Genomic DNA, 16566 nt, shown 5'->3' on the forward strand with positions numbered 1-16566 from the left:
TGCCAAATGTGGTTGATGGGAGTTAGAATCCAACTACATCAGGAGGGCAACTTAGCGGCTACCAAGATATACAGCTGAGGCAGGGAACCTCAAAGCCTGGGCGCCAGATGTGGCCTTCCACCCCTCTCTAAATGGTCATTGAGACACTCTCTCTAGCTAGGGATGTCCACACTTTTTTTCAAAGAGGGCCAGATTTGATGTAGTGAACATGCATGAGGGCCAACCAAAGTTGTTGACCTTTATTATTATTATTATTATTATTATTATTACTACTACTAAAGATTTACAGAAGTATGTCTAATGTCTCTCGTATTTTTTCCATGTAACATTTTTACAAATTAGTTTCATTTGTTGAGACATTGGGGGGGAGGGGGGAGATGGGGTGGGGTGGGGTTGGGTGGCGATGTTTCTATTTTGCTTAAAGTATGTAGGGTTTGGTGTCAGCGTTGCTCGTGCTGTTCATTTGTGTTTCTTTGGTGGTGAGAGAGGTTGGGGTTGGCCTAGGGTGTGGTTGTTTGTGATTGGTTGTGGTGGTATTTGTTTTCATGTGTGAGTGGGGTGGGTGGGTGTTTTGGATCAGGTTAGCCATATTGATTTGTATGCTGTTGGTGGATTATTGTCATTGTCTTGTTGGGCTGTGTATGTGATAAAGGGGAGCCATACCGGGGTAAAGGTGTCTTCTTCTGTTTGTCCCTGTGTCAGTTTCAGTTTATTGGTTAATTTTTTCTAGTAGGGCTGTTTCCCATACTATTTGGTACCATTGGTCCATGCTTACTCCTGACAGGTCTCTCCAGTATCTGGTTATGGTGTTTCTGGCTGCTGAAAGTAGGTGGGTTACCTTTTTAAGGATTGAAGTTGTTGAGCTTTTTTAAGGATTTTTACCCCAGGAAATAAACTGGGGTCTCTGAAATGGACTTTGGACATGCCTGCTCTAGGCCATGCCTCCTCCCTAAGCCACACCCTGGTGAGTCCTGATCCTTAAATGCTTTTGCCTTCCTGGAATTGACCTTGAACTGTACTGCCTCTCTTTTTTCCTCTGCCTCTGGCTGGTGGGATTTGGTATTCAAAAAGACCTCGAGAGCATCATTTTGGCTATCCTTGACGTAGCACCTAAAGGTCTCCAGGACAACTGTTGCAAAACAATTTCCCTCAAAATTCACCTACAAACATTTGGATGTTTAAATATTCTGCTGGCAAACTCAAATTATTTGCAGAATACTCTGACATTTGATCTCTTTATGTGCCATCCAACAGCACTTGATTTCAACATTTGACAGTTGGTACTTGACAGCTGACATGCAGCAGCGTTTAGTATTGACAGTCTTTTATGGCTGATGGCTTATGAGATTTCACATCTGAAGCCTGCCAGAAACCAATCAGGATATGCCGGCGAGTATAAGGCACTCAATTTTTAAGGTAACGTTTCCTCACTCAAACTGAAGCATAATCACAGAGATATCAAGATCAGTAGAAATAAAAACTAACACTAATAACGGGGAGAAATGGAACAGCTCCTTCTAAGTGTCTATCTTCCTCCAGGTTTCCTCACAGATTTCCATGGAGAAGTTGACTAATAACAGGAGAAGCAAACATTGTTGAGCCTTAGCGTCACATTTCTTTCTGGGGAACCTTCTGGACAGCAGGAGGTGCGGCCAAAGGGAACAGTGGGTGGAGCTATGAATATTAATATTAACTTTGTACAGTAGCTAGTTTTTGCACATGCTGACACACAGCCATCCTATCTGCAAAGATTTCCAAGGGCCAAATACCAAGGCCTGGAGGGCCAAATTATAGTGAAGTATGTGATGAAGGAAACTGGCAACCACAACATCTCCACCTTCTACGGAAGATAGAAACATGCCATCATTAACTTTGTTTGATAGGGTACTCTACCAAGTGTCACTACAGCTTGCCCTTGTGGTCCCTGGTTCTCTCACTTGCAAATAATTTGCATTGCAGGTGCTTTTAGTGCTATCACACAGCAGTCAGGAGGACATCCAGCACCCATGGGAAGCCTGCGGGGGAACCACCTCTCATTGCTTCTAAAACAGTAAGTCAGCAAATTTATACTTTTTATATAGCAAAGGAAGCAAACTCCCCACTCAGTTTGAGATCGCCATTTAGTTTGCCAAGTCAGGCAGTCAAAAGAAAACAAAAACATATTGGTGCATCCTTCCTCCTACTTTCTATGTCCAGGCTGTGAGTACTGTTCCTCACACAGACCTCAGGGAAATGGCAAGCTTTGCTGAGGTGCCAAAAAGGAGAGCGGAGGAGGCAAGCTGTTGGTTAGAACACAGAAACTCTCACCTATCCCCCAAGCAAAAGAACTGGACATTGAATGCAAACTGACTACTGGGAAGGGAAACAGAAATGGGGAGAGTGTGGGTGGGATCCTAATCAGCAGCCTGGCACATGGCAAGATGGTGTTGCAGGCCACACAGTTCCCATTTGTTTTTAGTGAAAGTGTGTCCTTTAATTAGTCCTACCCAAGCAAATGTCTAAGATCACTCAAGCCTTTCAGGACACAGGTACCTTTCTGGTGAAGATAAAATCCACCCCTTTATGTTTTGACCCTTGGCAAGATCAATGCCTCCATTATGATCACATGTTCTTCCCTTCCTCACTCCCAGTTAAAGTATTTTTGAAAATTTTGAAAACACTGACATGGCTTTGTTCACTAGATGGCCTCAACTGGAGAGTGACACTCTCCATGCGGTATGGAGGATCTCCTTGGTGACATGTCACAGAGGTTATAAAGCCATGCAGAAATGGACTGTTGGTGGCCTTTCATCTAGAGCCAAGTACTGCTTTATAAACTGTGCCATTTGATTCTCTTGTTCAATTTTCTCTGTCAACAACTTTGTGTTCTGATAAAGAGCCATATATATATAAACACTTGGAATATGAGAATGATTGCTACTGCTAGCCAGAGGGCTTTAGAAAGGAAATTTAAAAACATACCACCACCAACACACTCATTTTCATGCTTACGGACTTCCAAAAGGTATTTGTTTGGCCACACACAGGGCACAGGAACTAAAAGCTGTGTATATGTACGGGACTGCATCTGTACTGGACTTGCAATTGTTCTTATTTAAGAATGTAAAGGCCCTTGGACAACCAGATGCCCATGGGAAGCCTCAAAGCAGTACCTAAGCGCAACAACACTCAGCTTTCTTGTGGCTTCCAAATGCCGGTATTCCGAAGCATCCCTGCCTCCGACAGTGGACATACAGGATACCCATCAAGGTTGGTAGCCACTGATAGCTTCAGCCTCCACAAATTTGTCTACTCCTCTTTTAACGCCATCCAACACTGTTTTAAAGCCATACAAAAATGCTGCTGTTGTTATTTCTCAGTCAATGGGGTTTAGCCTTGTGATTCATAAGAAACATGCAAGTTTCTGTGCTCTAACCAACCCTCAAGACCTCCCATGTGATGCAACCTTGGGTAGCAGAAGTCTGATGGGAGTATTTATTCATGGCTTTAATACCTCACCTTCTTCTCAAGGAGTTCAAAGCAGCATACACGCGTCTCCCAAACTCCACAACAACCCTGTGAGATTTAGTAGCCCAGGGACACCCAGTGAGATGCACTGGCTGAGTGGGGATGTGAACCTTGGTCTCCCAGTTCCCGGTCTGATACTTTAACCACTATTCCAGACTGGCTCTAAACATGGGAGGGATGGCAGGAGTGATTGTTTGTAAAGGAATAAACTGATATATATGCGTATCATAATCATTAGGTAAGGCTACATTACGCCATATACAATATGCTGATGTTCTAATTGGGTGCTCTGCTCATGTGGAAAACCTATATGCAGGGCTCTAAGTTGCACAAGGAGATTCCAAGAGAAGAACAGCCCCCCACCTTCAGCCTTCAAAGGTTGGAAGGTGGCAAGTACGTGCCAGAGATTAGCCCAGCGCACAACACAAAGCTCTCCACATTCATGTGTCGATGTAACATGCGATCAGAACACCCAACAGGGCTTTAAAGAACTTTAAAAGTTGAAATGGGGTGGGAAAGAATGAAATAAATTCCTATTTGCTATAAATGAATCTGGCCATCTGCTCCACTAAAAGTAGTGACAGTCGGCAAAGCAAAAGAAACAGCAGCCTCTGGTGTCAAGATTCTACTCTTAAGCTCAAACCCCACACTTCCTCAGCAAGCCAGGCTAAAAATACAGAGGGGAGGAGGGAAGAGAGAGGGAGAGGGCAGCATCAAGTTTCCTCAAGGGAACCCTTGTACCACAAGTAATTTTCCATCTTAGTGTACGACAGAATGGAGGGGGGGGTTTTTTGCTTGCATGCTGCAGTTAGCTATGGAAGTTATTATATTAGCCAACATTCTGCCAGTTGAACATTAATCCTGGGAAAAATCCTTGCCTCTAGGAAACCAGGAATATAAAAAAGCTGACTTACACCAGACCAATTGGTTCACCTAGTTCAGAACTGTCTACTCTGGCTGGCAGTGATGCTCCTAAGTTAAAGGCAGCCGTCTTTCTCAGCCCTACACTGTGGTCTCATGGATAACCCAGCAGTTGATGTCATACTTCACCAATATTATAAGCCCAGCCACAGCAGAAGGTGATTGAGCACTATGATACGAGGTTGTCACCTCATGCTTTTCTTGAACAGTAATTGTTCGGGGACAACATCACAAAGGGAAGAAAAGTCAAAGCTGCTATGAAACCAGCCATGTGCTGGCTTCAAAACTTTGCCAATCTGTCTCTGAAGAAGAAAAATATATGTGGGGAGAAACGTTAACAATATCACCCATTCAATGGTTCTGTCAGCAGTTAAAAGTGATGAGGATCATGAGGTTCGCACCCTGCCAACACAGGACAGCAAACCTGTATCCAGTGTGCCTGTGTTGCTACATAAACACAATGTTTATTTCCCTTACTGGATGTCACACAGAGAGAAAGGAAAACTGGATGCCAGGCTGCTGTTTTCTGTAGCCGCCCAATGGTCCAACATGACTTTCCCTTCCAAGAATGACAGGCATTGTAAGCTTGCAAGACAGCAATACCTTTCCATCTGCTTGGCATGTGGACCATCTAATTCTGTATTTTCTCTTCTTCTTAAGACTGCCTAACAAATTCACAAAGGAATCCCATCTGCAGCAGAGAGCCAGACACATTGACTGGTTTCCAACAGCCTGTGTTATTGCTCGTTGTTCCTTTAAGCAAAGTAACCACAGATAATATCACGCCTGATGAGAAACAATGAAAAGCAAATAAAATTGGCATGTTGGAACATGTGCAAACTTGACATTAATTCCAGCGACAGGCTCCAGTCCCTTCAAGACCTTCATGGTGGGCAAATCTTTATATTTGTAACTATGTACTACTGTTCAGCATACAAATACCTTTAGCATTTTAACCCATTCAGTTTTACAATAGGACTGTGAGCTAAAATAGATGGATCACTCACATATACAAAAACTGACTTATTCAAGGCTTCCCAGCAAAGATTTGGTTGAGCTGGTTGATTTCCTTAAGCATGTTGTTCCCAGATAGACACATCTGAGTCTGCCATGTCACATCTAATCATATGGATGCCACCTACCCCAAGGGGAGACCCTCTGAGGACCCCATTTAAGGCAGGCTTTTTGACTAGTGGTTAAATTTAGATTTATGGGGTGTGGTAGGCAGGTCAACATTTTTCACCCCCATTCTGTCTGTGAATGGGAACAAAAGTTGCATACCTCAAGATCAGTGCAGGGCCAAACCAACTAGAAGTCAAAAGCACTTTTTTACAAAGAGTGAAGGAGATATTAAATAGCTCTGTCTGCCCTTGGTACTATTTAATCAGGACTTTGAGAGAGAGAAAAGAAATTGCACTCCAGTACCTGGTTGGCCTCACAGACCCTGACATATGCCACTGAATGAGTTTGTTGGGTGTGTATAATCATAAATCAGAAGCCATGCAAAGGACTATCAGGCAGTGTTGTGGATACAAAGGCATTGTGCAAAGTCAGAGAAAAAAATCTTTCAGCTGTTACTTAGAACTAAGGCTGTCACCTGATAAAAGATCTTAAGTTGATGAATCATATGAATATTAATGGAGTGAATTGTCATAAGTTTGCATATGAATAAAGTAGTTATGGAGAAAAAAGCACACAGGTTTTAAGGATGTTCTGGCCTAACATCCTAATGTTTCTTAGATCATTAAAAACCCATTGTGCATGTGTGCTTAACTGTTTTATTTCTTTCTCAGGCATGCAATGATTTTGATAAACGAAAACATTGCAACAATCAGCTACAGCATTTGCTTAAACTAGAAAAAAAAAAACAAAATCAAAATCAACCTGCCCTAAAATGTCACCCCTTTTTGTCTGAAAATTTAACAGAGAAAGGAGAACACAGAGTGGGCCTAGGACATTTGCAGAAGACCAGGTGCATGGAGGGGCATTGTTTTCTACCTGCCTTCCTTTCCTTAAGCTGGTGCCACTTTCAACCAGCAAAACAAATCCAACACATGTCCCTCCCTTGAGTGCTAAATGAGGATTTGAATGGGGTGGGGAGATGAGCCACATGTAAGGGAATTGCATGCTAAGGACTTGACTGGGTGTGAGGAGAGAAAAATCATAGCTCAGTGGTACAGTTTATGCTTTGCATGTAAAATGCCGCATGTTCAATCTGTAGCTTCTCCAGGTGAAAAGGGAACAGGTAGCAGATCATGGGAAAGTCTCTGGGCTGAACAGACTAGTTATCTGACCTGGTTTAAAGGCAGCTTCCTATGGCCTTATGAATTGGTGACACTTAAGGTGTTGGTTAACCCTGTTTAGGGAAGCTTTTAATATCTGAAGGACTATTGTATCTTAATATTTTGTTGGAAGCTGCACAGAGTGGCTGGGGAAACCCAGCCAGATGGATGGGGTATAAATTATTATTATTATTATTATTATTATTATTAAACCAGATGAACTGGTTAATCTGGCCCATCAAACCAACTTAAGGCTGTAGCCCTAGTTAGAACAAGACACACTTGAAACCCCATTCTAATCTTGGGGCTGGCAAGGGGGTGGGGATGGAAGAAGAGAAAAGAGAAAGGAAAAGAAAAGAAAACATAATTTTCACATGGCAAGAGAACTTAGGAATGTCACAAACAGTCCTTCAAAATTGGTTTTGCTGTCATCAATAAGTTTTTTTTTTAAAAAAAAAACTCAGGTCAAATTATTAGCTTCCTAGGTTCTATATTCAATTTATTTTAGATTGCCTATAAAAGGTGTGTTGTAGAAAGAAGGCAAATCTTGTGTACACATGCATACTAATAGGCTAAGATGCAGCCTGGCAATGATTTTTAAAAAACCAAGCAAAAACATCATCTCACCCTCCCCAATTTGTTACATACACTCTTTTGAACACTCCATAAAGAACTGTGATGGGAATGCAATCTCTCTTCAGTGTGGCCCCCAGACAACTTCCCAAACTGTAGCATTATCACTCAGTGGGTAGCTTCTGGGGTTAAGTGCTCCAGCTATAGCTACATCTAAACACTATGCAGGATCAAAACAAGGAAAACAAAGGAAAAGACCACAACAAAGCTAAAAATACTATTCTCTCCCATTAATGCCTAAGAACAAACCCACAGCAAATCAGGTATCTAAGCATCCAGTAGGATCATAAACAGAAATTAAGGTGCTTCTAAAGATTGCAGAGAAGTGCATCATTACTGCACATTGGGTTGGGGGGGGGGGGGTTTCAGATGCTAACTATGGCCCATCCTGCTGCATTCATCTCCAAGTGTTCTTGATGTGTAGAGCAGGGTCAAAACCCTTAGCCCTCCCATGAACCACATTTTGCTTTGCGGTATATTTAATATGCACAGCTGCTTTCCATAAACCCAATTTAAAGAGCCACCCTATTGGCTGGGAAGGAGGAAACAGAGGCTGCCCTCTGCTCCCTTGATACAGTCAAAGTTCACATTTCATGGAGCAAAGCTGCTGTCCAAGGTACCTAAAAATAACAACTCTGTTGTAATTAGACGGATCCCGGAATGTCTTGTGCCTCCTGCAAGCATTTCTTTCCCATAAGCCAGGCAAGCAAGTGGGTTTTATTGTGAAAACACAGACAGGGGTGGTGGTCAGACAAGGAGAGTCTCAGAAGCTGACAAGACTTTACAATCAGCTCCCTGCCGAAGGCTTAATTTTAGACATTGAAGGTGTAACCCTGAATTGACTGAAGATAAGGGTGAAGCCCTGGGGTGGGAAGGGGCGGATACACTGTGATGTTACCAATTTAAAAAATGCTGGGGCTCACAGATGTATGCAAGAGTGAAAACGATTCTTGCTAAAAGATGGCAAATACTTTGATGACATATTTTTAACCATTTCCCTCCATATTTACTTAACTACAGACAACGGAGATGGCTAGCAAGTCAGCTCCCTTCAAGGACGGAGGCAGAAGCATACATCCAACACACCCAAGCCCAGTGGTCTGGGAGAACTCCACCAGAGAGTCCAAAAGGTCACTGTAGTCAATGGGGAGACTGTGGCATCTCAGAACCGAGAGCGGCCGTACGGGGAAAGCAGCGGAAATAAGAAGCGGACCAGCGCAACAAGAAACTGACTCGCACAATTACAACGACAAGCTTGCAGCACAATCCGATGCATGTTTACCCAGCAGCTCAACGGGGCTTATTCCGGAGCTCGGCGTGCGCAGAGGATTGCAGCTTCAAGCTGCGATCAACGGGACTTGCTCCCAAGTACGAAGAGGCACAGGATTGCACCGGCAAGCACTTTTGCCAAGTCCCAAGGATCCAGCCACTGTTCTAGGGCTGATGGCAGACAGAAGCCGTTTGGAGAGCATCTTGCACGCACATGCACACCCCCGAAAAGATGCTCACTCTCAAGCGAGCACACGCATGCACACGACCCTCCATGCCTCAAGCCAGCCCAGCTCCGTCTGAACCCGTTCCCTAGCACTCCGCGTCTCTCCAAGCGCCGATGCTCTCTGCTGCAGAACCCAATCCGTCCAGGAACCTGTATTGGCCCCATAAAGCAGCCCAACAGAGAGAGAAGGCGAGGGAGTCTCGAGGGCAGGGGAGTTCCGGAGAGGATGCCTCCCCCTTTCCCTTCACCGAGCAGGGAAGAAGAGGGTGGGAGGGAGGCGGCGTGCATTGCACCAGCTCCTCTCTCCGCCTGCCTCCCTTAGCAAACTCCACATGCAAAGACACCAAAAATAAAATTGGGGGTGGGAAGGTATCCATTTTCCTACTCCAGCAGAAGACAACCTGTGGACTCCGATCAATGCTTGCTCGGAGCAGAAAAGAAGGAAGCGGCAAGGTGGGGCTGACCAGGCAAAGTTGCCAGCCCTGGAGCCCCTCCCCATTCCTTTCTATGGAGGGTGGGGGGAGATAGAGGTTGATCCCACTCACCTCGCAGCGCCCCAGTCCCGGCGAGCAGATCCGGCAGGAGCAAGAGCATCAGCGCCAGCCCGAAGAAGGGCGGGGTCTCCATGCTGCAGGATCCTCAGGGCCACGAAAGGAGGCTCAACTCCCCGCGGCTACTCCAGCCGAGGCAGCGCGGGGCTGCTGCCTGCCCCTCGGCTCGCTCGCTGGCTTTCCCACGCGCCCGCAGCAGCAGCAGCAGCGCCTCCCCGCCTGCCGCCCGGCTCCAGACTAAAGGCGAGCAGCCGCGCGCCTGCATCCCAATCAGACCCCCTCCTCCCCGGCAGCCAATTAGGCGAGGGCGGGGCGGGGCCAGCGGCCGAAAGGGGCGGGGCAAGGCGCCCGGGGTTCCGTCGGCGAGCCACGGGGCGGGGCTTCTGCCTCTGCTGCTGCCGAGAGCCAAGTGGGCGCGCGCTCGGCCCGGGCAGCTCCTGCTCCGGATGGTGCCGATCAGAGGTGCGGGTGGTGCTGAGCCCGGCGCGGAGCGGAGGAACCGCGGCTGCCTTGGTTTGCAGGTCCCGGCCGGGCTTTGCTTGGGAACTAACCGTGCGATGCTGAGCGTTAGTCCCATGGAAGCTCGTGGGATTTACTCCCAGGCAGGCGGGGTTGGGATGAAGCACTCCTAGCAGCGTTGACCTAGGACCAGACCAGTGCCGAATTTACCTATAAGCTAAACAAGCTATAGTTTAGGGCCCCACTCTCTTGTCCCCCCCCAAAAAAATCACTATTAATATACTTATTAATTGTATTTCAGTTCAACAATTACTTTGATAAAATACATATTTTGTTATGTGCAAATGGATTTGGAATAGATACCTATTAGGTCCATAAATTACCATATAGCATATATTCACCACAAAAAGCAGCAACAATTTGTTGTTGACAAAGGACTGCTGGACATATAAAGGGCCCCATTATGTTCAGTAGCTTAGCGCATGGGTAGGCAAACTAAGGCCCAGGGGCTGGATCTGGCCCAATTGCCTTCTAAATCTGGCCCACGGACGGTCTGGGGATCAACATATTTTTACATGAGTAGAATTTGTGCTTTTATTTAAAATGCATCTCTGGGTTATTTGTGGGGCATAGGAATTCATTCTCCCCCCCCCCCCAAAATATAGTCTGGCCCCCCTCAAGGTGTGAGGGACAGTAGACCGGCCCCCTGCTGAAAAAGTTTGCTGACCTCTGGTTTAGGGCCTCATCAATCCAGCCCTGCCTAGGACCATTTACCCCATCAACTCCATAGGATTGTTAATCAACTCCATAGGATTTACTGTATTGTACTGTACTGAATAGTCAGGATTAGGCATGTGCCATGAGGGCAACTTCACTGGAGTAAATATGCACAAGGTTCTTCTGTAAGTCCCCTTAATGGAATTTACATCTGAGTAAAAAGGGCTTCTGGCTTCTAGGCTGCCTTCTTAGGCCACCTCCCTGAAAGGAAGCGCCATGGAACCCCATGGGAATTGATTATTCTTTTAGCAATATGCTGTTTGGGGACTGTCTGAACATATGGTTTTCAATTTGGGACCCCTCCAGACTCCCGCCCACCTTTGTATTCTCCAGCATGTCATTGATACAAACACAGTGTGTTAGTCATGGGTTTCTTGTTTATTTCATTAAAAAACATATACAGCTTGTTTGGAAAAAAAACCCCACACACACCTCAAAGTGGTTTACAAAAGAACAAAACAATCAAATTCTTAATAAGAACTATCAAAACAATTAAAAACATTCAAGAAATTAAAACCAGCACTAAATTTAAAGCATCTGCATCCTAGATATCTGCATAGGCTTATCTAAACAGAAATGTTTTTAGCAGCTGCTGAAAATAGAGGTGCCTGCCTAGTATCAATAGGCAGGGAGTTCCAATGTGTGGCTGCTGCCGCACTAAAAAAATTGATTTCTTACAAATGTGGAATGTGGAACCTGCAATACTCAGTTCCTCAGTTCGACACCTCATGAGTTGTTTTTCAGTTGTTCTGGAATGCTTTCCCAATGTTGCCACATCATTGCTTTCTGGAATGCAACCAAAGTGGAACGAAAAACATATTGGAACATTTGTGGTAGAAAAAGTTGCAGCATTCCAGTGGAAAAAGATGGGACATAACACCACTGGGAAAGCAGAATGTGTAACCTGGAACTTTTGCAGGCACAAAGAGTTTTGAAAGTAGATTTGCTCATTACTGCCCTGATACCATCATGAACAAAAATCATGAATGCAGGAAATATTGCTGGGGGGGGGGGGGTTGGGGGAGGGGGCTTATTTATTCTCCTTCTTCCCCCACAGTTTTCTCTCTTTCCCTTATTCATTTCTTTCCTCTTCTGCTGTTTACCTTTCTTGCCTCTCTTTCCCAGTTGAATTTACCTTTGATGCTTCCCCCACCCTTTGTTAGTGATTCCTTTTTCCTCTCTTTCATCCCTCCCTTTCATTTATCTTCTTTCCTATTCACATCCTTACTTATATGATGGACTGACTGGCCCAGAGTTGCCCAGTGTATTTATTAGCTGTGTGGAGTTTGAACCCTGTTCCCTTCAGTTCTGTTCCAATACTCTAACCACGACCTCACTCTTTCAATTCAGACTACAGTCATATTATGTTTTTCACCTTTTCCTTTGAACATAAAACTATTGAATCTGCCTTATACCACACATCTGACTCAGTACTTTCTACTCTGGCTTAGGCTGTGTGCACACCTTGCGTTTAAAACTCATCCAACATTTAGTTTAGGGGGAAGACGAGCAATAGAAATTTTTGTATGGCATGGAGAAAGTGGATAGAAAAAAAAAGCTTTCTCTCATATACAATAAAGCTGAATATTGGAAGATTCAGGACACATTTTTTAAAGTACCTTTTCATGCAGTACATAGTTAAACTATGGAACTCACTCCCACAATAAGAAGTGATGGCCACCAACTTAAAGGTAAAGGGACCCCTGACCATTAGGTCCAGTCGTGGCCGACTCTGGGGTTGCGGCACTCATCTCGCTTTATTGGCCGAGGGAGCCAGCGTACAGCTTCCGGGTCATAAGGCCAGCATGACTAAGCCGCTCCTGGCGAACCAGAGCAGTGCACGGAAACGCCATTTACCGTACCTTCCCGCCAGAGCGGTACCTATTTATCTACTTGCACTTTGATGTGCTTTCGAACTGCTAGGTTGGCAGGAGCTGGGGCCGAGCAACGGGAGCTCACCCTGTCGCTGGGATTCGAACCGTGACCGTCTGATCAGCAAGACCTTGGCTCTGTGGTTTAACCCACAGTGCCACCCGTGTCCCAGCCACCAATTTAGATGGCTTTAAAAGAGGATTGGACAAATTCTGATCTTCAATCAGGTTCTCCCTCAAAGAATTCTGAGCACTGTAGTTTGGGTGGCTGGGAATTGTAACTCTGTGGGGGAAAACTACAATGCCCAGAATCCATTGTCAAAAATCATGTTGTCAGGGGTTCAGGAGCAGAGGCAAGGGCAAGGGAGGAAACAGAGAGCGAGGGAGAGGAGGCAGAAGAAAAGATGAGTGATGACGACGACCCGAGATCTCCGAGTCTTTCCAGTGAATCAGAAGATTCACAGAAAGGAGCACCAGTGGCCAGGGCAAGGGGGGAGCCTAGGGGGACACCCCAGGAAGATAGAGCCAGAGGGGACTCAGAGGGGAGCAGTTGGAAATCAGGACCAGCGTCACCGCCAGAGAGCAGGGAAGAGGAAGGGCGCCAGGGATCAAGCGCTGGCAGCTCACAACAGGGGGGAGGGCACGAGTCAGGAGTGGCCACACCTCCATCGGGGAGCGAAGAAACGGTCAGACGGAAGGTGGAAGGTTGGGCGCGCGCGCCAAGTTCAAATGCACAGGAAAGTGGCGCAGTAGGCAGCCCGGAAAGGGAGCCAGGTCCTAAAGCCCGCCGAAAGGAGGGAGAAGAGTCAGGGGGGTCAGCGTCAGCGTCAGAGGAATCCCGGAAGGAAGAGACCCCGGGGGGCAGAGGGACCCAGAGAAGAACAGTCAGGCGGAAAAGGTGGAGCAAGGCTAGGATATTAAGTTGGTGTACAAGGGGCGGAGACTCAGATGGAGCTTCGCCGATCTAACCATGAGACGTAGAGTTGCACGCAGCAGCTTGAGAATGGAAACTGTAACTCAATAAAGACTTTTATTTAATGATCGCTGGCTAGCGTGATCCTCTGTGAGCTAGGATCTGGAAGCAGCTCTGACACATGTGTTTCAAACATGCTTTAAATGGGTATGCACAGCCATGCTCTCGGGTAGAGGCTTTTTCCAGCAATGCTTCTAATGTCATTTGAATGATGTTTGCGACCCAAGCATGAGTATAACTTGCAAATATATATCCAGTGTCATTTCCCCCCAGCATTTTTCTATTGTTGAGGGAGGGAGCCCCACCTATTTGTTTTCTGGCACAGAACCACTTCATTTGTTACCTTAATGAACCATACTTAGGGGTCATTCATTACCAAGAAACTTGTCTGGCTCCTTCAGCAATTACAAAGGACTCAGACATACAGCCTATACCCCCCAGACTCACAGCAATATATTTTAAGTAAGATTAAATATAAATTAAATAAAAGTTAGTTTTTATGCCACTTTCATGTATGTTTATTAGTTACTTCTGAGTATGTTACATGGAAAAGCAGGGAGCGAAAGTATTGAATTTAATCAATCAGTTAATTTTTTTCTGTCATTGTTGTTTTATTTATAATGGCCTTTCTATGTATATTATGTTCAAAGTGAAATGCATCAATAAAATTACAGGAATAATAGCAATAAAACAAGTAGACCCATAGCAATAGATCCAGTTCATAAAAGTGATCTAAAATGACTTTTAGTTGTATCCAACTAAGCTCTATCAGACACACTGAAATTAATGAATCTACATTAGACATAACCATTAACTTCAATGGGTCTACTCTGAGTAGAAGTAACAATGGCTGCCATCCACTGTGTCTGTGGCCAATTCCCACACTTCTGAATGTACACAAGAATCATCTCTCTGTGCTTTTTTTTTTTATTTTCATCCTAGAGAGGTAAAAGTAAGTTGGTCGGGTCAATTATATGCCACAGCCCTAAGCTAAATCAGAAGTAAATTCCATTGGATTTACTTCTACATAAATATGCCTTAGGATTGGGAGTGAGGATTCAATGAAAAGGCTGAAGACAGCAGCTTCCCATAACATTGGCTGGGTGTAATTTAGTTACTAAAGCACCAAAGAAGAGAAAAAAAGTCTTAAGGTTATGCAGGATTTTGTGCAATGATCTCTTCAAAGTCCCTCGTTCAGGTTGTGCCAATTGTACTGAACCACTAACTCCTTGATCTTCAGTCTGAACTCGCAGGGATTAGCACAGCCTTATGTGTGGGTCTGCTGAATTAGTTCCCATGTAAGCACACAATGTGTAGTACGTTATGTTATGATTTATTTATATACCACTGTTTGGCCCAAAGGTCCCCCAAAGCAGTGGACAGAATATTAATACGAAACAAAAATGTGAAAGAAGTACAATGAATAAATCAAAACAATAGAAAATTGGGGAGAAATCACATTGGATATATATTTGGGAGCTACACTCATGATTGAGCCGCAAACACAGTTTCATCTCACTTGGAATCCAGGTTAGTATGCCAAATCAGTGCTGCTAACACCCAAGAAAGGCAGACATAGACATGCAGGAGCCATTTCTTCTGTGACTGAATTCCACAAAGGCTACATTCAGATGTAAGGTTTGTTGCATTTGTTGTCCTGGATTTAATGCCAGCACTTTTTATGCAATTTCTATTATTATTATTATTATTATTATTATTATTATTCCCATATTTCCCAGAATGGGGCAATGGCAAGGCAGTAGAGTGGTCTTTGCATGCCATACCAGTGTATTGGAAGAAGCAAAGATCACCAGTGTCGAAGCACTGATTCTTCAACATCAACTTCGTTGGACTGGTCAATGTTGTGCAGATGCCTGATTATCGTCTTCCAAAGCAATTACTCTATTCCGAACTTAAAAATGGAAAGCATAATGCTGGTGGTCAACATAAGAGGTTTAAAGCTTAAAAAGCTTTTTAAAATGTAGTATAAACACCAACAATTGGGAAACACTTGCCTGCAAGAGCTCCAATTGGAAAACACCCTTTACCAAAGGTGTCATGGGCTTTGAAGACACTCGAACTCAAGACGCAAGGGAGAAACGTGCTAAGAGGAAGGCACGCTTGGCAAATACACACTGTGATCAACTCCCGCCTTGTAACCAATGTCCCCACCGTGGAAAGACGTGTGGATCCAGAATTGGCCTCCACAGTCACTTACGGACTCACTGTTAAAATCGTGTTTATGGAAGACAATCTTACTTGGCTACGAGTGATCGCCAAGAAGAAGAAGAAAATACAGAATTGTCCCATATTTCAATGTAAAATGCTACCTCCTGTATTCATACAGTTTTCTGCTGTATTTCAGGCCTTCTCTCTCTCTCTCTCTCTCTCTCTGCCAAGCAGGCACGCCAACTTGCGCCCCAGGTTATGCGTACCCCACCACGTGCAATGTGACATCATGACATCAAGCGCCTTGCGGCCTAAGAACCTGACTTCCGGTGGCACCAGAAGTCAGGTTCTGAGACCTCACAAGGCCTCAGACAGCATTTCCAAGGTCTCGCAGGGCCTTGGACGTGGCTTCTGGTGTTTCACAAGGCACCAGAAGTTGCATTGGGAGCTCTGTGGTGTGGGTGCTGAGCACCCACAAAAATTTTTTTGCGGGTGCTCAGGCCCCCTTAGAGATGGCGCCCCTGGTGCCAAGTTAAGGATCTTCTCCAAATGCAGGTGTTTGAAAGGGTCTGTGAAAGGTCATATATTTAAACTCTGGGTAGCCAAGCACAGATAGATTTACGTGTGTGTGTGTGTGTGACAAATTCCAGAGGGGGCCTCCTGTTAGGCTGCAATAGATTGTAATGGATTGCTTTGAAGTCACTTCAGCACAGATGGGGGGGGGGGGATAACCCCCCAGCCACTCTGCCCCATCCCACCTTGTCCTATATTTTGCTAAAACAAATGTGGCAATCCTAAATGGGAGTATCAGCTTGGCTCTGCTGTGGCACCGACAATGTGCAGATTGCCTTGTCCCTTTCCCAGCTGCAATGTGCAGCATTGGAAAACCAGGACAGCGACTCCATACCCTCCAACATTCCACAGATGA

General features: G+C 45.1%; 1 protein-coding gene across 2 annotated transcripts in view; it reads right to left on the reverse strand.

The window, feature by feature from the left end:
* Positions 1-9632, reverse strand: part of UNC5D (unc-5 netrin receptor D) — a 409419-nt gene extending 399787 nt beyond the window's left edge. For both annotated transcript variants that reach the window (XM_080982356.1, XM_080982355.1), the window contains exon 1: positions 9384-9632. In XM_080982356.1, coding sequence (XP_080838482.1) covers positions 9384-9465 — 82 coding nt within the window. In that variant the 5' untranslated portion in view covers positions 9466-9632. The remainder of the gene's footprint in view (positions 1-9383) is intronic.
* Between the last annotated feature and the right edge of the window lie 6934 nt (positions 9633-16566).

This window comes from Podarcis pityusensis (genome assembly GCF_964106645.2).
Source record: "Podarcis pityusensis genome assembly, chromosome: 15".
NCBI classification, from domain to species: domain Eukaryota; kingdom Metazoa; phylum Chordata; class Lepidosauria; order Squamata; family Lacertidae; genus Podarcis; species Podarcis pityusensis.